The following is a 19,696-nucleotide window of genomic DNA, read 5'->3' on the forward strand; positions in this document are numbered from 1 at the left end:
AGCTCCCCCACAGGCCGTGCGAGTGCCGCGCTAGCCGGGTCACTTGTTTCGGAGCCTCACGAGGTGACATCGGCCAAAAGATTAAAAAAAAAAAAGGTCCCATGCTAGTGACTCCTTACTATTTGTTCCCCCGCGTGGCCTACTAACGACGACATCTTTCACAGCAATTACAGCTTGGCGCCCTGGGCCTTCCTGTCCGCCTTTTCCTTGTCCCGCAGCAGCCTCCGCAGGATCTTGCCGCTCGGGCTCTTGGGGATGATCTCGATAAACTCGACGCCGCCCTTGAGCCACTTGTGCCGGGCCTTGTGGTCCTCGACATGCTTGGCGATGGCGCGCGCGACGTCCTCGTCCGACCGGCCGTCGGCCCGCTTCGTCTTGACGACGTAGGCCTTGGGCACCTCGCCGGCGCGGTCGTCGGGGACCTGGATGACGGCGCAGTCGGAGACGAACTCGTGGGCCAGCAGGTGGGCCTCGAGCTCGGCCGGGGCGACCTGGTGGCCCTTGACCTTGATGAGCTCCTTGATGCGGTCGACGATGACGAGGTGCTCGTTGCCCGAGGCGGCGCGGCGCACGAGCACCTCGTCGCCCGTGCGGATCCAGCGGCCGTCGTCGAGCCAGACAAACGTCTCGGCCGTCGCCTTTTCGTTGTTGAGGTAGCCCAGCACCACCGACGGCGCCTGCACGAGCAGCTCGCCGGGCGTGTCGTACGCCGTGATCTCGCGCCCCGTCGTCGGGTCGACAATCTTGGCCCGGCACGCCGGCACCAGCGAGCCCGACGAGCCCTGGTCTATGTCGTGCTCGCTCGTCGTGCTGACGACGGTGCACGTCTCCGTCATGCCGTACGCCTGCCCGACGTGCCACGCCGGGTACTGCTTCGTCACCTCGTCGATCGTCTCCGACCCCAGCGGCGCGGCGCCCGCGTACAGGTACCGCACCGAGCCGAGGTCGTACTGGCTGCACAGCTGCTGGCTGCGGATGATCTGGATCACGATCGGGGGCACCTAAACGAAACGGCAGACGTCAGAACTAGGTCTCTGATGCACTGAGGTTGACGTTGCTTTGTCTTGGCGGGCAAAAACCTACCACGTAGAGCTGGGAAATCTTGTACTGCTGCACGGCGCCGAGGAAGGTCTTGATGTCAAACTTGGGGAGCACGATGACCTCGTCGCCGCGGTAGGAATTGCTGTGGGTGATGATGATGAGGCCGTAGATGTGGCTGAACGGCAGCAGGCCCAGGTCGACCTGGGTCTCGATGTTGAGCTTTTTCCGAGCGACAGAGTCAAAGGTTGTGTACTGCAGAATATTGGCAATGACATTGAGGTGCGAGATCATGACGGCTTTCTACTCATGGCGCAGGAGGTCGTCAGTAGGTGTCGTGCGGAGGATGACAACACGGAAGAGATGGGACAGGGAAGGGAAAACAAAGAATACGACGGACGACATACCGGCAGGCCAGACGTGCCACTGGAGTAGCATAGGTAGGCAACCTGGCGGGCGCCCTGCCCCTTGGCCCATCGGAGAGGCTCGACGGCGGGCAGCTTCTTGCCCTCCTCGATGAGCTCGTCGAGCGTGGCAAAGGGCAGCCTGGCGGTGCTGCCCGGCGTGGCCAGGATGAAGATGCGCTCGTTGGGGATGCCGGCGCCCTTGGCGGCCTTGAGCGCCGTCTCGAGAAGGGGCTCGCAGGTGAAGAGGGCCTGGGCACCGGAGGAGCGCAGCTGGTGCTCGAGCTCGGGTGCCGAGTAGGCGGCGCTCGCGGGCGTCACGGCGCCACCCAGGCGGTGGACGGCGTGGGTCAGGGGAACGTAGTCGATCGTGTTGAGGGAGAAGAGGGCCACGACCTTGTCCCACTCTGTGCCCTCGTTGGGCGCGAAGTCGAGCTTCTTGCCGATGGCGCGTGACAGGTGGTCGACCCTTTGCCTGACCTCGGGGATAGTATACGTCTTGCCGGTGAGGCCGCAGGTGTAGGGGTTTCTGGACTTTGCGCCGGCGTAGCGGCCATATTTCTCCGTGTTCATAAACTCGTCAATTGTGATCGAGTCGGGCGGGTCTAGTGGGGGAGGGGGGGGCATCGTCAGCTCACACCTCGACCAGCCGGGGACAGTCGACTCGTCTGGAAGCAGTGGCTCATACCAATTGGCAGCTTGGGGACCCATGCTGGTGATGTGAAAACCATGTTGGTCGTTGTCGCAGCAGCGACGGGTTCGGTGCGTCGGAGTGAGAGTGTCGCTTGCGCTTGTGTGGGTGAGAGGCGTATGGGGATTTACCGAGACTGAGCTTGGTGCACGACACTGGGCTTTCGGATTTCAAAAGCCGGCGGTCAATGCAGACTGCTGTGAAGTTTCGTTATCGGAGGGGGATGAAGCAGAGCGAACTGGGTCGTCAGACAGCGAAGGTCGGCAGGATATGAAAGGGCGAGTCGGTCGTCGTTCGGAGATGGTGAGGCGGCCATCGGCGTTTATAACCTGGGTGTTGGAGCTCTGGGGGCCGCTGGGAGTGGAAACGATCCCCTCATGGAGCCATGAGCCGGCTTTGGGGCCTCTGGCGCATGGTGAGAGGTGAACCGAGTCGTGCACAAGCAGCACAACGGGCCTCAGCCCCCCGTTTTTGGGATCTTCGTGACGATATGGGGTAGGGATGCCATCCTTGAATAGGCATAGCGCTGCAATTCTCCGCACTTTGGTCGACGCGCCTAGCGTCAGAAGGTTGGGGAAGAGGCAGACATGGCCGGGGTTAAGGGGAGATGGATGGTAACTCGAAAATGGAAAGCCGACGGAGAAGCCGACGACAGACGACACATACCAACTCTGAGTCAGCTTGTCCATGTCATTTGCCTCGGCTGCGGCTATACCTGCTGTCTTTGCTCCTCTGTCGTCCAATTGCCCATTGCTCGATTGCTCAGTTGTGAGGGCAATCCACAATCAAGCAGCCCACGGGATTTATATCCGTAATGGCAATCATGGAGTTTGACAACAAACCCGATGGGGACCGGCTTTCCCATGCCACGCGCTGCATCACAAATGTCAGTTCTTTGCTCCCAGGGGCACACATTTGTTCATTCACCGTTGTGTGATCAGGTATCACGGGGATGTGTCTCTCACTATTTAAACCTCTTCTTTTGCATGCATTGTCTGGCTCATTCATCTTTGGTCGTCTCATCCATTGACCCTGGCTCTCGGACCAGTGCCCCTCCTGCTCGCCACTGCATCAATTCATGTGCGGTTCGATTCACAGGGGAAATGTCCTCATCACTCGCTGTGGACAATAAATGACGATAAGTTCGACCATCTTTATATAAGAGCATGCCCATAAGCCGTGAACTCTCAACTCGACCCTACGGTCAACACTGCCTCAGCAGCCCCTGGGTTGGTGGCCCTCGTCACGTGCCATAAAATGGCAGCGCTCTGCATCACCACGACTGCCTCGAATCGGTGACAAGCAGGAACGGCCCTGCCGTGAGAATGGCTCGCTTACTGTGGCGACCACGTGAATTGCTGTCGCGGCAGCGGCGCCCTCGACATGACGGCAGGCACGATGCCATCGCCCCTTCTCTGGCGAGTCACTGCCACCTTCTTCACTGGCCACACTCAGTTTTCCCACACCTATATATGTTCGATCGATCGCGGCTTCTGAAACCATATCGTCTCGGACACCAATCCCCTTTCCAAGTCCAGCATACGTTTCCCTGAATCAACCTGCCGTGCCGGTGCGATTCCTTACCCCTTTTCACTGCGTCGGTCTCCTCTTACCACTCAAGGAACTTGAGTCACCAAGAAGGTGGTCAAGAAGTAAACATATAAGTATCGAACGCCTCACGTCGATTACCACACGACGCGTCAACTCAAGCAGACGCTTGAGAAGGCTTCAAGAACGTATCTGAATCTTTCTGAAGAATCCAAGACGAGGGACTTCAAAGGTAAGCTGACAAAAGATCTCCCCGTGAACCTTCTCTTTCGATGCTGTTCACTTGAGGGCATGTCATGGCGGCGCACCTCATTCGCGTCTGGCCTTCCCAAATGCTTTGCTGATCCTCATCAACAGCAAAGCCTCTTTGAAGAGAACTGGCCTCCCTCTCTGTAACCAGGAATAGCTCCTCAAAGCGTCTACAGTTCTTGTTGTACATTCATATCATTCTCACGAGATCACATCTTCGAAGCCAAGATACCATGTCACTCTCACAGGCGTCGCCATTGGGTAGACCTGTAGTCTGGTCGGAGAATCGACAGGCCTTGTGTGATTCTCTGTGGTACTTCAAACAACACCAAGCCGGAAGCTACCCCATTGATGGCGTTCTCAGAGGATTTCTGCTCGATGGCGAGTCGACGATCCGGGATATCGTGACCCCAGATGTCATCATATCTACTTTGTGAGTCTTTCTCCTTGTTGCTGTAGAACGGCACTCCAGTCGGTCTTCTCAATAAAATGCACACGAAATCATGCAAATAACGCTGTCTGGATCCCTCAGCCTGACTCTTTTGCCTTTGCTATAATACTTGGAGCTGACGACTATTTGCACAGGGGCGGAGGTCGTCAGAAAGACTCAACGACCAAGATGTCCGTACGCGTCAACGAGACGCGTGACTGCATTGTGAATCAGTGCAGAGAAGCCTTCAAAAGAGATGTGCCAGTCGCTGTCATTATTGGTCTGTTCACCTCGTACTCATGCTGTTTTGAATCATCAAGCTCACATGGCCTCGATCAGGGCGTAAATGCACACTGGCCTCAGTACGAGTCCTTTACAATTACAATGTCCTTGACTGGTTCACTGTCACGGACATGTGGATTGAGAAGGATGGACAGAATGACATCTTCTTCTGGAAGATCCGCCTTGAACGAACCGACCGCACCACACCATCCTGGTGCCAGCCTTGTGATGCCCTTACACAGACTGTCGAACCCCGACCTTTCCCCCACGGAAAGTTGAACTGTGTTCACTGTGGTGTCATATCCATGTATAGTTTTGCACAAGGATGGGCCTGCCTCAATGGCAACTGCGAGCAGCATTTCACGCTCGCCGACGGAACGTCACTTACCGATCTCTCCTATGCTGGCCACTCGGCCACCATCATTGCCTGGTGCAGCGAATGCAAGCACGCAAGCAAGACCATATTCGACGAGGGCTGGACCTGCAATAACCGCAGCTGCTCCAGAGCATTCGAATTTCCTGCCGAGGTAGACATTGGCGCTCTCACATACTCAGAGGCATTTCTTTCTGAGCGCACCACTTTTCCTACGCCTCCAGATTCCCTGATCCCTCCGATGCCGAACCCCAGCCAAGGTTGTGGCACAGAAAAGGCAGCTCGAATTAGTATGGTCTGCCCTCAATGCCACGGCTGTAGTCGCAGGGTCTACTGGAATCGATGGTCGTGCGATAACAAGGAATGCAACTATATACTGCCAGCTGCGCCACGTCCCTTATCCATCGAGGACATCAGAGCCGAAACCACCAAGCGCAAGACTCTTTTGCAGGTCAAGAAGAACGATCTCCTTGTCCGGCGAGACCTGATGATCTGTGGTCACAAGGTCGAGCAATACTTCCTGCCTGACATGGAGGCCAAGGGTCGATGTTGTGGGACTGTCCTTATCTTCCGTGCTACAGATGCCATCAACAACACTCAGAACGGCCCAAATCATCTGTGGATGGACATTCAGGAGGCGGCTACATATGGCGATGACTTCAAACGCAATGCTGTCAAATGTCCTGGGAGTAAGTCTTCAAGATTTGCAATCGCCCCCTTCGGTTGTTCATGCATGCTGACGAAGTTGAGCAGCCTCATCGGAGATCATGACACGCAATTTCCAGCGGAACTGGGGCGCCCCTTATAAGTTTGTTGTGGCTGTCAATTCCACCAGCTTCAAAGAGGCGCCGCCGTACGTCATGCAAGCTCTCAAGCGGATGCAATGGGCGGGACGGAAATCCGTGCAAGCAAGTAATGACGGCTTTGAGGAAGGGCATGCACTGAAGTCGCCATCAATGGACACGAAGTTCGTTGACTTCAATGAACTGCTGACCATTGGGTACATGGAGGATGATGCCATTAGTGTAAGAGATCAGCCCGTTTACTGAGTGACGGCCATGAGCTAACCACTCGGCCGCAGTACCACGACGATGGCGAAGACACATTGGGACCCACGGTTGCAACTCTGTCTCTTGGAAGCTCTGCGCGCATGCTGTTCGCAGAGAAGACAAAGTACAACCCTAAGACAAAGAAGGGAACCAGAAGTACGGCGCGCAACCAAGTGCTCGCGTTTCCCCTTCACCACGGCGACATGGTGGTCATGCATGGGGCTCAAGTCCACCAGCAGTACGACGTAAGTTGATCAATGCTAAACCCCTTGGAGCGATGTCTTCTAACAACGTGTCTTTCAGCATAAGGTCGAACCCAGCGGCAAACGACGATTCGCCTTGACGTGCCGAAACATCATCATCAGTAAAATCCCAGAAGACCAGCAGGAGAATGCCATAACCAAAGGAGAGATTCCCGCAGAGGCGGGACAGTGGACGTATGATGGGTACTAATGTCGGCAGTTGGACCGACTCTTACGAACCATTCTAGTTCCGGGTTGCACAAATTCTTTTCTCAGTTGGTTTGGCTTTGATGCATGCATGTTGTGGCTAAGGGGTTCTGATCTTACGACAAGATCTGAGCAATGGAGCCATGCAGTTCAACGGGTTAGGGTTTCTTGACTGTTATCGAACTTGCTTTGGCCTAAACGGTGTCGCTGGCACAGGTCTTTCTCATCAACAATGTTAGCTCTGAACGATCGTTATCCAGCCCCATCATGACCGTGTTCATTGAAGACATTTGGCTTGGTGATGAACAGCATGAAAAAGAAGGTTCAACAGGAGACACTATGGGATGGAAACATGGTCATGAGCATGAGGCAGCAGTCTGAATGCTTGAAGAGCATGGATGCTCTCTCACCGATGTAGACCGCGGCGCAAGGCGGGAGCTGTAGTCATTCTTGTGCATGAATTTTGGTTGTGGTGAAAAAAGACCTGACCACATTCGTAGAAGAATAAGGTGAAGAGCAGGAGACGAAGGAGATGTGTTCCAACGCAAGGCAGCTGACCGGCCCTGTACCTCATTGATATACGCTCACTGGCAGGTACTAGTGTAAGGTTTCGAATGGGTCATTACGAGTAGCTACCGTCTGGGCTTCGTACGCAACATCATCTCTGCAGCTCATTACTGTGTCGATGAAAAGGAAAATGTGGCGGTCTGAGTTTTGTAAATGGCATCAGGTAATGTACAGTTGAGGTGATGTTACATGATACATACGTGATCCTACAGCAAAAAAGTCGGCACGATCTGACGTCTACCGTCTGTTCAGGCCAGAGACGAGCAGCACAACGCTGCCAAACTGCCTCCGCAGATCCTCCTTCTCGACGTCGTGCGTGTCCTCGACCTCGCCCCAGTGGCCAGTCTGCCAGGCGACCTCCAGACTCGTCGCCACAGCGGCCTGCTCGACGCCGAACTTGTCCTCGGCGGCCTCGCGCGCAGGCCGCAGGCCGCCGGCGGGCTCGTCCTCGCTCCACTCGACGACGAGGCGGCTCGCGGCGACGACGCTCTTGCCGGCGAGCACGGCCCTCTCGAGGCCGGCGAGCTCCCAGGCGCTGAGCCCGCGGACCCAGGCCTTGACAATGTCGCGGACGCCGTCGGCCTGGGGCCGCGGCACGATGGCGTTGCCTTCGAGCACGGGCGCGATGGAGACGCCGCGCCAGACGTGCGCCCGCAGGTAGGCGAGCACGTCGACAGCCGTCTTCTCCTGGACGTCGCGCAGCCCGTCGCCGTCCTCGTTGCGGATGTCCATGGGCCCCGGCGGCGGCGCCCAGCAGAGCATGGCGTCCGTGTCGAGGTAGCGCATCAGCGTGGTCGCGATCTGCGCGCGGATCGTCACGTCGTCCGGGTTCGCCGTCGACGAGAAGGGCGCCGGTGCCGCTGGCGCCGCCTCCCCGTCAGCGGCAGCCGCGGCAGCCGAGGCTGAGGGGACCTCCTCGCCGTTGTCGTTGGCCTCAATGTCGATGGCGCGGCAGATGAGCGATGTCAGGGGGATGAGGTGCTGCTTCGTCGCCTGGTAGGCGGACGTCAGCAGGTCCCACTCGATGGCGACGGCCGAGGCGAGGTGCGGCTTGGACGTTGGCAGGCGGATGATGTTGGTGGTGCCTGGGTGGCGGAGGGGGCGGTTGTCGAGCATGACCTGCAGGGCGCCTGTTCACCATTTTCCGTCTGTCAGTCACCCTGACGTGTGTCTCTTGCCGAGTCTTGTGTGTGTATGAGGAAGAGAGAGAGGAAGAGAGAGAGGAAGAGAAGAGAAGCGTACCGTCCACCTCCTCGACGCGCACCTCCTTCCAGAACCGCCTCTTGAGACCGCCCTTGACCCCCTTCATCGACGCGGCGTTGCGGATCTCCTGGGCCATCTCGAGCATCTCCGCCTGCCTCTTCCGCCGCGCCAGCTTGGCGGCCGCCTCCTGGCCCAGCTTGCTCTCGGCCGAGAACTCGGCGGCGGATCGTGGTGCCTCGGGCGGCGGGCCGGTGCCCACGACGGGCGCGACGTCTGCCGTCTTGAAGACTGTCGAGGAGAGGCTGCGATGGGATTGGCGCAGCAGGGGCGCTGTGGCCGTCGCGATGCGCGGAATGGCGTGGCGCGGCATTCTCGTGATGGCCTTCATGGCGGCTGGGGAGGTTGTTGCGAGGTTTCTGCGAGGTGCTGCTGCTGGCTGACTTGAGGTTTTCGTTGCAGCTGGCCAGGTTTCCCAATTGACGATTTTTGGAGACAGGAAGGAGAGCGTCGGAGCTTCGACATGTTTGGGGGGGGGGTGCGCAGACCCACATCGGAGCTCGGTGGTGGTGCTCGCCGATATTCCGTGCTGACATCATCCACTGCCTCGGCCAGAACCCCCTGAAGTCACCTTCGCCCTGCCTTGCATTTGTGTCCAGACATCGAGAGGTCAAATCACAGCGCTTCCATTTTCCTATTTCTCGCCGGCTATGCCTCCATCTTGCCTTGCTCTGTCTGATGTGATCTGTTCTGTAGAAGCTGCTGGCCGCCCTTATTTGTTGTCCCGCTTAGATGTTCTGCTACTGACTGTTTGTGTGTGTGTGTGTGTGTGTGTGAGAAGAACCTCTCTGCCCGCAACGCCGGTACCACCAAGCCTGAATCGTCACCCCTGCCGAACCCCGTCTAGGACCCCTCGCCTCTCTTTTCTCTCTTTTCCACGTACACAAGGTAAAAGTACATCCATCTGCCCTACGTCCGCGGTGTGCCCTCAGTCAAAGTCGACGTCGAGCTCGAGGTCAATCTCGCCGATGATGTCGTCGTCGCAGATGGGGCGGTGGATCACGGGCAGGCCCTTCTTGTCCGCCTTGCGCGCGTTCTCCAGCGCCTTGGCAATGTGCGGCAGCACCTCGGACTCCTTCTTGGCGGCCGCCATCTTGGGCGTGCCGCTGGCCGGCGTGCCGTGGCCGCTCGCCGCGCTGTCCTCGGCCTTTTGGTGGTTCTGGTGCACAAACTTGGTCTTGGTGCGGATGCGTCGCGAGAGGTCAATGTCCGTCACCTCGCCGCGCTCAATGGCCGCCTCCTTCTTGCGCGCCTCGTGCTTCTCTTTGAGCTGCGCCTTGCCGACGTTGGCCGCGTTCTGGCGCCGCCGTTCGCGGTTGATGTCGGCGAGCCGGTCCTGCTGCGCCGCGTTCGTCGACGTCGTCTTGGGCGCGTCGAGCGTCGTGCGGAACGCGAGCCGGTTGCTCAGCAGGTCGTCCAGCTCCTCCTGCAGCTCCGCGATCCGCCGCGTGTGCCCGGCCGCCGTCGCCTCCTCCATCTCCCACCGCAGACGGTCGCGCCGCTCGGGGTCAAACTTTTTCCGCAGCTCGTTCTTGCGCGCCACCTTTTCGTCAATCTCGGCGCTCGTGAGGCTGCGCTCGACAAACTTGTTGATGTCGTCAATCTTGTTGAGGAGCACCTGCGTCTTGGGGAACGCCATGCCGTCCACCTGCAGCGTCGTCACGTAGCGGTTGAATTCGCGCTGTGCTGCCTGTCAGTCAAGGGCTCGGAGAGGGACCCCCCAGGTCAAGGAAACATTCGGCCCAGTCTCACCTCTGTGACGGGTTTGTCGGAGCAGAAAATAAAGGCAAACTCCTTCTCCGCCTTGCCGTGCGCCGCGATCACGTACTGATCCGTCACAAAAGACCCGCTGGGACCGTTGAGCGCGTAGGGCTTACCCACGGCGATGCCTGCCAATCGTCAGCGAGAAAGCCCGAGGACGAGTCACTCCGGAACAAACACGTACCCTTGATCTTGGCCAGGCGGTAGTCGTCCTGTCCCGTCTTGGGGTCAGGACCCAGACTGACGCGGACGTAACAGCCCGTGATGGCGTTCTCAAATCCAGGGTTGAAGCAGTACTGGGCAAAGCGGCTGCGTCCGACACGAATGCGCTCGAAATCACGGATCGTGGCCGGCGGCAGCTCGCGGGGCGGCGAGTGCCTGTCTTGGGAGAAGGAGCGCCGGCGGCCGCCGTCGTACGAGTCGCGCGAACGCGATCGCGACGACGAGTGTCGGCGGTCACGGTGAGGCGAGTCGCGACCCGTGCGGCGGTTCTCCTCACGGGCGCGGGCGCGGTCGTTCTTCTCGGCGCGGGCGCGGCGCAGCGAGTCGATGGCGGCGCCCGTCTTGCTCGTTTCGGTGCGCTGGCGGGCCGACTTGTGGGAGTCCTCGTCGTCGAGGTCGGCGGCATCGGCCGTCCGCTTCTTGACCTTGTTCTTCTTCTCCTCGTTCTCCTGCTTGGCCACGAGCTGCCGCAGCATGCGGTTCTGCTGCTGGCGTTCAATCTCGGCCTGGCGGTCGGCGAGCAGCGACTCACGCTCGACCTCGCGCATGCCCATAACATGCTTCTTCTCCGCGGCGCTGCGGAACATGCCGTCTACGGGGTACTTGTCTTCGTCGTCTGGGTCGGCTGAGCCCTCGGCTTCCGAGTCGGACTCGTCCATGGCTGCTGAGCCGTCGGATTTGGGACTGCCTGGTGGCGAGAAGCTGCGCAGCGTCAGGAGGTCTGGCTCTTGGAAACGAACGAAGGAACGGGCGCAACAGGAGAAAGAAGAAAGAACGTCGTGAACGTCGTCGATGGGGCGTGGCAACTTACGCCTCGCCTTCCTCGGCATCTGAATCATCGTCACCGCGGCCCCTGGCCCCCCTTTTCGCGCCACTACCAGCCTTCTTGGACGGAGGCGGAGAGGCAGAGTCGGCCCTGCTGTCCCTGTCCGACATGACCTCCTCCTCGTCGGACGAGTCGTTGCCGCCTGCAAGAGCCAGAAGCTCGTCGTCAATGTTGCTCATGATGACCTGTGTGCGATGTGTGACGGCGGCGTTGGCGGGGTTCGGGTCGATGGGGGGGGAGGAGGGAGAGGGAAGAAGGATGCCAGGGTTTCGTGTTCGGGGGCGGATCTCTCCCAGAAAAAGGTAAAAGGAACTTGGTCGTTGGGAAACGGGATGCGACGAATCCAAAGTCGCGACTCGACGAACGTGCTGTGCCTGTGCCTTGTCGGACGATTATGTCATCCGCATCCTGTACCAGGTGCTACGGTGCTGCATAAGGCGCTGCATAAGGTACGTACCTTATCGGAGTGGGCCACTCTTTTGTCGTTCGATCATCAGTGTTCGAGTCGATGATCATGATGGGTCCTTCACTCTACGACTTCACCTGCACCCACCATTCCTTTCCCAACCCGTAACTGCACTACACGATCCGACCATGTCTTGCAGCCGGTGTCTTCTCAGGCCACACCTGGCCCTTGCCAGACCACTCCACCACCTGGCCCGCCCCTCGTTCGTCGCCAGCCGAGAGCTCTCTTCAACCTCAACCTCGAATGCGACGACCCAGACATCCTCCCCGACGACCCCTCCCAAGCTCAAGCCATTGACCCAAGAGCAACGCGACTTTCTCTCTTCTGCCGTATGAACGCCCGCTGCCCGCACTCCGCATGCGCGGAAAACTCCAGACCGAAACTGACGTCCTCTCTCTCTCTCTCCCAGCTGCGCGTCAACCAGGCCGGCGAGCTCGCCGCCACCCTCATCTACACAGCCCAGACGCCTCCCATCGTCACCCGCCACCCCCATCTCCGGCCCCTCATGAAGCACATGTACGACCAGGAGGCCGGCCACCTCCGCACCTTCAACGCCCTGCTCGCCAAGCACCGCGTCCGCCCGACAGCCCTCTACCCGCTCTGGCAGGTCCTCGCCACGGGCCTCGGCTGGGGCACCGCCGTCCTCGGCCGCGAGGCCGCCATGGCCTGCACCGAGGCCGTCGAGACGGAGATTGGCGACCACTACAACGCCCAGATCCGCGTCCTGCTCGAGATGGTCGCCCGCTGGCGCGACGACGGCTACGACGTCGGCCCCGAGCTCACAGACCTCATCGCCACGCTGCGCAGGATACGCGACGAGGAGCTCGAGCACCTCGACCACGCCGTCGAGCACGACGCCAAAAAGGCGGAGCCCCACTGGCTGCTGACCGGCGTCATTCGCGCCGGCTGCAAGGGCGCCATCTGGGTGAGCGAGAAGGTCTGAGCGGTGCTTCCCCCGACAGGACTTTTCCACGATGCCCTCAATGTCGAGAAAGACGAAGAGAGGAAGAGAGGAAGAGGGCGGATATAGGTTGCCTTGTTATTTGTACGGTGACGGACGCGGAAATTGTAGGATGGCCGTACCATGGGTTGGCTTACCATGGGAAGAAATATGTGTAACACCACTGTGCAAGATGGATAGAAATCAAATGCAAAAATCGCCCAAAGAAGGCAATGTTAATCAACCACACATGAATGCGAAGGCCAGGCTACAATGCAAAGGCTACCCTACAAAGCGCGTTGGTCCTGTAGTAGAAACGGGCATGTCCAGGACCGTCTTTCTCCCCATGCTGAAATGCGACGACCCATCCAACGCCGAGCTGACATGACCATGTCCTACCCCCAATGATAGGAACTCGAAAAGATACGGGCAGCACTCAAAGTCATCAGTTGCTGCGAGTTTGTTAGCAAGGATACCTACGCCGCACGATCTCCTAGCATTCATCGACTTACTAAATTTGCAGAGGCGCAACGCCATCCACCTGGAAGCCCCAATTGCCGTTCTGCTCCTCAGTCGCCAGCCAATCGTAAGGGAACTGTACCAGATGTCCCTGGATCAGGTTGAGCAGCTCCTCTGCCTCCGCGGCCGGGAGGACGTCCTCGGGGGTCCCGCCACGGCGACTGCCCTTAGTAGTGGCACGTCTGCGGCGACGGACAGACCCTTGGTTCTGCTGACCGGACGCGCTCCTATCTCTGTCTCTGGCCGGCTCCTTCTCCGTCGGCTGAAACGTCGCGCGTCGATCACGACTCTTCTCTCGAGTAGGCAACGTTGAAGGTTCTTCTGTTCCGTCAAATGCCGGGAAGGGTGTGTCGCCAGCAGGGAGAATAGGCGAAGGGGCATCGAATGGGATCGACTTCTCAGGGTCCGCGCCATTCCTTGGTGCGACGCCCTGATGATCGACCTTGTCGCGGCGAGCTGCACGGTCGGCCTTTTCATTGAACTCTTCGTTACCAGTAGTGTTGCTGGGCACCATAATCTTTGGGGGATGGACGTGCTCCTTGACCTTGTCAAGACCCGTCTTTTCCTCCATCTTGTCTGTTGCCGCCTTCGCAATCGCGGCAGGGCCAGGGATACCAATGCCGGCTCCGCCGCTACCTGCAGCATTCGACTGCTCCGCAGCCTCGGGGGCAACCTCTGGTTCCTCGCCCGCCTTCTTGCCCTGCATGCTGTTGACAAATCTCTCGTTGTAGCTGGTGAAGTCGCGGTAATCATTCCACGTGAGAACCTCGGAATCCGGCATACAGCGGAAGACGCGGCGGAAGAGCTTGGTGTTGTTTTCGGCGACACGATTCCATATCTCGTCCATGAACGAAAAGTTCACGGGATCACGCATGCAGTCCTTGTCGAGTCGGGCTTGCTTAATGTCGGCCGCCAAGGGATGGGCTGGTCCCATGGATGGTTGTCCATTGACGTCCAGATAGACGGGCGGCCCGCCAATATCCGTGTCATCGACGGCCGGCAGGGTAGGAAGCTGGTTGGCACGGAGCAGGCCGAGCTGATCCGTAGTGCGACGGTTGAGTGCCGGCATGGGTGGCAATTTGTCATTCTGCGACAAGTTGTCTTGCTCTTCCGCTTGCGACAGGGAGGCGCGTCGCTCGTGTGGCTTCTTTGGGGATTCAAGTGTTCCCTTGCCTTCCGCCAGCACGTTGTGGACAAGAACCTCGCGGCCGTTGATGATGACCGAGTCCCGGCCGGTATCAAGACCACGTTTCTCAGCTGCTTTCCAGTGATCCGGCCCATAGCCCTCGACCTCCAGGGCGTGTTCCGTATTGGACACTCGAAGGTCCTTCTCCTCGACCATCGATGCAGCTTCAGAGCGGGAAAGAGGAGTAGCATCTGCGTCGCGATTAAACCGTCTGGCATCCGACAGCCAAAGATGATCTTCGTTGCTCGCCGAAGGGGCCGAGTTGCTGGGGCCGGCTTCATCAGCATCAAACCCTGGCGTCATGGGCTCGTCGTTGTAAATCTCGTCCATCTGTGCCGCCATTTCCTCCTCCTTGTCAAGCTCTGCCTGCCTCTCTTCCTCGAGAATCTCGTCGACATCGAGACCAAGATGCTCACGCATCAAACGCAGACGAAGCGTATGCGCGAATCGGCCGACGCGGTAGGGCTTGCCGCCCATCGTGGACCAGATCATGTCTGTGTCACGGACAATGGCTGCCAACTCGGAGTCGCGGTCGCCTCGCAAAGATCGCTCGTTAATGTTGGCAGACCCGATGAGAGCCACACGGTCGTCCACAATGATACACTTCGCGTGAATGTAGAGCTGCTCCGTGACGAGCTCACCGCTGCCCATCTTACCCCACTGACGCAGGCTGTAGAACTGGATGTAATCTTCGGGTTCGATGCCCGCCGCGCGAAGACGTCCAAAGATGGAATTCTCTCCACGGCAGATGCTGTAAAACTGACACTGCAGAATCAACCGAACGCTAGTACCCTCTTGCTCGTCGACCCTGCTTTGGAAGCCTGGCAGTAACGGGATGACAATGCAGGCCTTCCAATCTTCTTCGTTGTTGTAGGCGCGGATAATCCGCTCCACCAGGGCGTCGCCAATGCGGTTGACAATCTTGGTGTTCATGACCTCTGTGCTGGTGATGAAGAACTGGTTCTCCATGTATACGAAGTGGTCTGAATCCTCTATCATCTTGATATAGGCATTCTGAATGCTGTGCTCCGGGTCATCAATACCGAGTGACCAGTTGCACGCAGATCTCAGGATCTGAACTTCGCATGTGCCAGTTAGGCCGAGGCCTTCCATCTCGCCTGGTTTGACGTCTGGCGGCGGCAGAAGGAATGGCAGAGGACGGGTCGTTGTGCGGCCACGGCGAATGTAGTTCCATCGCTGGACAAAGTGCCGTGTAAGATCTCTCGCCGGCTGGCCTACAACCTGCATGCCAATATCGTGCCAAGGCATTCTGGGGATCTTGCCCCTGTCGTACATCTCTTCATAAGGTTCGTTAAGCTTGTAGAAATCTTGTACGCGGGCATTGGAGTAGTCTTTTCCAGGAAACAGCTGGCAGTGCAGCGCATCCTTGGGCTGCTCGCTCTGCTCGAAGCCCGTGGGCTTATCGTCTACGCATGGGTGTTGAGGACAGTCCCACCGGCCAAAGCAGAGATCAATGCCACCGACAAAGGCAATATCGTGATCGATAACGCAAAGCTTCTCGTGGTGGGCAAAAAAGAATTGGTTCTTCTTGAACTGGTTCGGCGATCGCTGGACAAAGATATTCGGATGCAGGTTTAGCAGCGAATGTTTCGTATACTCTGAGTCAATGGGAATGGCGGCCTCGACGTTGCGGTACACGATGACGAATACCTTGACACCTTCTCGAGCCTTGCGCTGCAGCAGCCGGTCCAGACGCCATTTTTGACTGATGGCTGGCGGCCTTCGCATATAGAGCTCAGGGCTCAGCCACCAATCGTGGATGTAAATGACATCCCTCGCCATACTGATGGCACGCGAAACGTTCCACATGTAGTCTCGGCCATCGACAAGCCATTGAGCGAATACGCCCTGTCTTACTGGCGCAAAGCTGTCGAAACGATTGACAGAATGCCACTTTGTCTGCTTTAACATCTCGGCGATGGAGTCTTCAAATTGCTTGAGCACTGCCTGATTTCTTGAGAAGAGCTTGACTTTGCGTTCAGAAGTGTGCAGCGTCAGGGTATGGTGTTTGTCAGGTGGCGGCTCTTTCGTCAGATCAATTTCCCTGGTACCGCTGGAGCCAATGTGCTTGAGCGAACTCTTTTTGGATGCGATCCGGAACTTGGCGTCGACTAAGTACACATCGTATACGAGCATGTTCTCTGGTGACTCAACGCACACGATGTAGCTGGACCGAACGAGGAACCATTTGCGGCTGTGCCGAGCAATGACTTTTTCTGGAGTCAAAACTCGTCTGAAATCGAGACCCTTGGAGGATTGGATGTGAAGGTAACACTCTTTTCCATGGTAGCTGCCCTCGGCAGCCAGGCGGACGCCAAGTGCAGATAACTCGAGGAACTTGCAGAGTCGGTTGCTGTCCGCACGGAACATGAGCCATCGGACCATGTCTTGCATGTATTTCTCGAGAACCCGCCGTTGCCTCTCGACATAACGTCGTCGAGACTGCATCATCTCCGCATGTCCCTCCAGTGCAGAAGTCTCGCCTGGATCCGTCAGTCCGGTTGACCTCCTTCGCATGCCAAGCATGCCCAGCCTAGACTTTTTTCTCCGGCCGCCCTGTGGACGGCCGTCGGTCTCGTCGGCTGTCTCGTCAACAGTGCGCTCGCCAGGGGTCTGTTCGGCCGGGTCATCACCGCGAACACTAGCCATGTCGTCTTCTTCCGATTCGTCTTTGGTCCGCGCCCCACGAAGGTAAGGAAACGCGGCCCATGGGAATTTCGGTTGCTTTGGCCGCGAGCCAATGTCGGCTCTTCCGTGTATAAACTTGTCGTTACTCATGGCAAACTTGTATCGCACATGGAGATTGTAGACGTCTTTGATGGTGCGGATGATCGTCCACTTCATGCGGCTGGGCCCACTGCCGTATTCCATGTCGATGGTGAAAAGCCAATGTCGATCGCTGTCGTCGCCTGGCTCGGGGGCACTGTCCCTGATGTGAAGTCTCACTTGTTCAAGAAGTACAGGTATCCGCTTGTTGCCGTGCTCATCTCGCTGAATCATGCTTGCGAGCATGAGAGCCGCCGGCGCGCCAGCTCGAAGCTCAGCCATGAGCTCAGCGGACTTGGCAAAGTCGAACCGGTCCTCTTTCTTCTGCCTAAGAAGCTTCAGAGTATTTTTCACCTGCTTCCACTTCTGCACACCGAACGTCGATGCTCGCTCACCGCTGAAGAACGGACGTCGCGGCGTCATGGCATCGCCGTCAGATGCGCCGCCACCACCAAGAACTGTGATCCGGCGGACATGGCCCGGTCCTCTCGTAGAGGGACCACCCGTGTCGCGGGATTCATTGCGCAAGGACCTCGTTGATCCTACGATCCATGAGTTGCCCCTCATCCACGAGGGTGTCGTCAGCTGATCACGGCCTTCGCCTTCAGACAAGCCGTGTTGATGATCTGGCGGGTCCGGCATGCTCAAGCGTCTCCTGAGACCTAGCCTGCTCTGTACTATGGGCGAATCGGAGGCTGCTGCCCTCATGTTGGGCGTGCTGGGGATGGAGATTGGAGGCTTTCGAGGCCGGCGCATCATCCTCTTCTTCTTCTTGGCCCTACTTGTGTCGGAGACAACCCCCTCGTCGGCAGTCTCTTCTGCATCGGCATCAATGTCGCTACCTTCTTCTGCCAATGTACCAGGTATTCTTGATCCACCACGGGTAACGGTAGGAGATGCGTTCAGAGCTTGACTTCCGGCCTCACCTAGGGCGCCCGAGCTCGGCGATCTAGGGATCTGTGTGCTAGAGCCAGCAAACTGCTTCAATTTGTTCATCAGGGACGAGCTAAGGGACTTGGCAGGGTCGTCCCAGGAGGTGTTTCGTGAATGCGTGTGGGCGGGGGGCGCATCCAGCACAACGTCGGCCCTGGCAAACTGAACACTGCGACGCCCACCACCTGGCGACGTGGGTTCCGAGTTGCCTCCATTCTCTTGTAGAAAAGACGGGTCTGGTGTTCGGTCATTCACATCGGACGAGTTGTTGAGCGTCGAAGGAACGTATAGAGCCGGTGGTATCGGTCGGCCGAGCGGATCGACGGGCGACTGGTGTCGGTGCGGTAGTCCGCCGTTCATGTAGTCCCTTGCTTCAGTGGTCGACTCGACATTGTTCGGGCTTCCTGCCAACGGCGATGATTTGAGAATCGAGGGCAGTGGGCTCGCTGGACGGTCCGGAGAGCCAGCGATGGCTACCCTTGTCGGCTTGGGACTTCTGGTCATGGGCGAGACAGAATCATCACGCCGGTTGTCGCCCATGATGAGCTGTGTAGGTGTCGTCAAGAAGGTGTCCGAAATGTTGTGGATCTGGTTCGCAAGGTTGTACTGGTGCTGTCAAGGGAAGTGCAGGGCATGGCAAGCACTCTGTGGTCGTTTCGTTGGAGTGTCGTCGATGTTGTTGTCGGGCGGCCTGTTCGGTATTCCAGGGAACGCACGCCAGCTCTGAAAGAATCCAAACCCTTGGGGCGACAGTCCACTCAATTCCTTGGTTGGCAGCACCGTATGCTGTAGACGCGTAATTCGAGACTCGGTCGTAGGAAAGCCGGAAGAGAGGACCGGGGAACAACTGATGCGCTGCGGGTGGACGTGGCTCTGCACGTGGGACGGATGTGAAATGTCGTGGTCAGATCGTCGTAGCTAGTCCGGGAAGCCAGGTACCAGCGACTGTCAAGCGTTGTGTCGCTAAGCAACAACTTCAAGTCGAGCAACCTATAGAAGTAGTCAGGTGTTGCTGGTGTTGTCTCGAGACGACCGATCAGTTGAAGGAAATAGGAGCGGAGAGTCACTCTTTCCCTGGGTGCCAGTCCCAATCTCGCATTCTCGGCGCGAACACGGGCGGTATTGGATGCCTCCGTGGAGCGTACCCTTGCCCCTGTCTCTCACCCCGAAAAGATACCTACAGCGATCCTCGCCTGGGAGGGCTACAGGGGGTTGCAGGGGGTTGTTGGGGTGCTGTGGCATTGGGTGGAACCCTGAAAGAAGGACCAGCCCAGTGACTCGGCAAGGCCTCAGTAGCGCTGTCTCAGCGCCAATCAGTGCTGAGGCAGGGAGATTTAGCTTCTCGTTTCATCAAATGATGTCAAGGTCCCCCGCTGGCCGTGGCTGATGCTATCCCAATATGGCGCCGTCTTTATTTGAACCTGTGGCTTGCACAGGTCATGAAATCCTTAATCAAGGTCAGGCGGTGACTCGTGTTGAGACGCATCCGAGGTGTCCGAGATTGCATCTTGCCGGCCAAAGCAGATGAGAAGATTTCACGCACATACGTACGAGGCTATGACCTTTGGCAGCGACATGTCGCAGAACGACAAATGCAACTTGCCATTCTGAGAGTTTTGAGTGTAGTCCTTTAGACTTTGGAACGTAACAGGTGGCGCAGCAGGCGGGTCCTTCCCGCGTATGCTAAAAGCTGGTGCGACAGCCTAAAGTGAATGC

The 19,696-nt window shown here is 58.0% G+C and overlaps 6 protein-coding genes across 6 annotated transcripts; 2 read left to right on the forward strand and 4 right to left on the reverse strand.

The window, feature by feature from the left end:
• Positions 1-167: 167 nt before the first annotated feature.
• Positions 168-2,173, reverse strand: D7B24_007023 (uncharacterized protein; the record flags this gene model as incomplete). The annotated part of the gene is made up of 4 exons (XM_028641140.1): positions 168-1,001; positions 1,084-1,341; positions 1,446-2,003; positions 2,081-2,173. 4 exons carry the CDS (start codon positions 2,171-2,173, stop codon positions 168-170), a joined length of 1,743 nt encoding a protein of 580 aa, XP_028494817.1.
• A 1,990-nt stretch (positions 2,174-4,163) lies between these two features.
• On the forward strand, positions 4,164-6,517 carry D7B24_007024 (uncharacterized protein; the record flags this gene model as incomplete). Its single annotated transcript, XM_028641141.1, has 6 exons — positions 4,164-4,363; positions 4,516-4,640; positions 4,700-5,704; positions 5,769-6,040; positions 6,097-6,309; positions 6,368-6,517. The coding sequence occupies 6 exons, from the start codon at positions 4,164-4,166 to the stop codon at positions 6,515-6,517; spliced, it is 1,965 nt and encodes a 654-aa protein (XP_028494818.1).
• Positions 6,518-7,317: 800 nt separating this feature from the next.
• Positions 7,318-8,671, reverse strand: ATPAF2 (ATP synthase mitochondrial F1 complex assembly factor 2; the record flags this gene model as incomplete). The annotated part of the gene is made up of 2 exons (XM_028641142.1): positions 7,318-8,210; positions 8,323-8,671. 2 exons carry the CDS (start codon positions 8,669-8,671, stop codon positions 7,318-7,320), a joined length of 1,242 nt encoding a protein of 413 aa, XP_028494819.1.
• Positions 8,672-9,268: 597 nt separating this feature from the next.
• On the reverse strand, positions 9,269-11,328 carry D7B24_007026 (uncharacterized protein; the record flags this gene model as incomplete). Its single annotated transcript, XM_028641143.1, has 4 exons — positions 9,269-10,021; positions 10,093-10,229; positions 10,286-11,025; positions 11,135-11,328. 4 exons carry the CDS (start codon positions 11,326-11,328, stop codon positions 9,269-9,271), a joined length of 1,824 nt encoding a protein of 607 aa, XP_028494820.1.
• A 415-nt stretch (positions 11,329-11,743) lies between these two features.
• Positions 11,744-12,558, forward strand: D7B24_007027 (uncharacterized protein; the record flags this gene model as incomplete). Its single annotated transcript, XM_028641144.1, has 2 exons — positions 11,744-11,944; positions 12,025-12,558. The coding sequence occupies 2 exons, from the start codon at positions 11,744-11,746 to the stop codon at positions 12,556-12,558; spliced, it is 735 nt and encodes a 244-aa protein (XP_028494821.1).
• Positions 12,559-13,000: 442 nt separating this feature from the next.
• Positions 13,001-18,520, reverse strand: SPO14 (Phospholipase D1; the record flags this gene model as incomplete). The annotated part of the gene is made up of 2 exons (XM_028641145.1): positions 13,001-13,007; positions 13,068-18,520. 2 exons carry the CDS (start codon positions 18,518-18,520, stop codon positions 13,001-13,003), a joined length of 5,460 nt encoding a protein of 1,819 aa, XP_028494822.1.
• Positions 18,521-19,696: the final 1,176 nt, after the last annotated feature.

The sequence above is a fragment of the Verticillium nonalfalfae genome (assembly GCF_003724135.2).
Source record: "Verticillium nonalfalfae strain VnAa140/NRRL 66861 chromosome Unknown scaffold_53, whole genome shotgun sequence".
Taxonomy (NCBI): domain Eukaryota; kingdom Fungi; phylum Ascomycota; class Sordariomycetes; order Glomerellales; family Plectosphaerellaceae; genus Verticillium; species Verticillium nonalfalfae.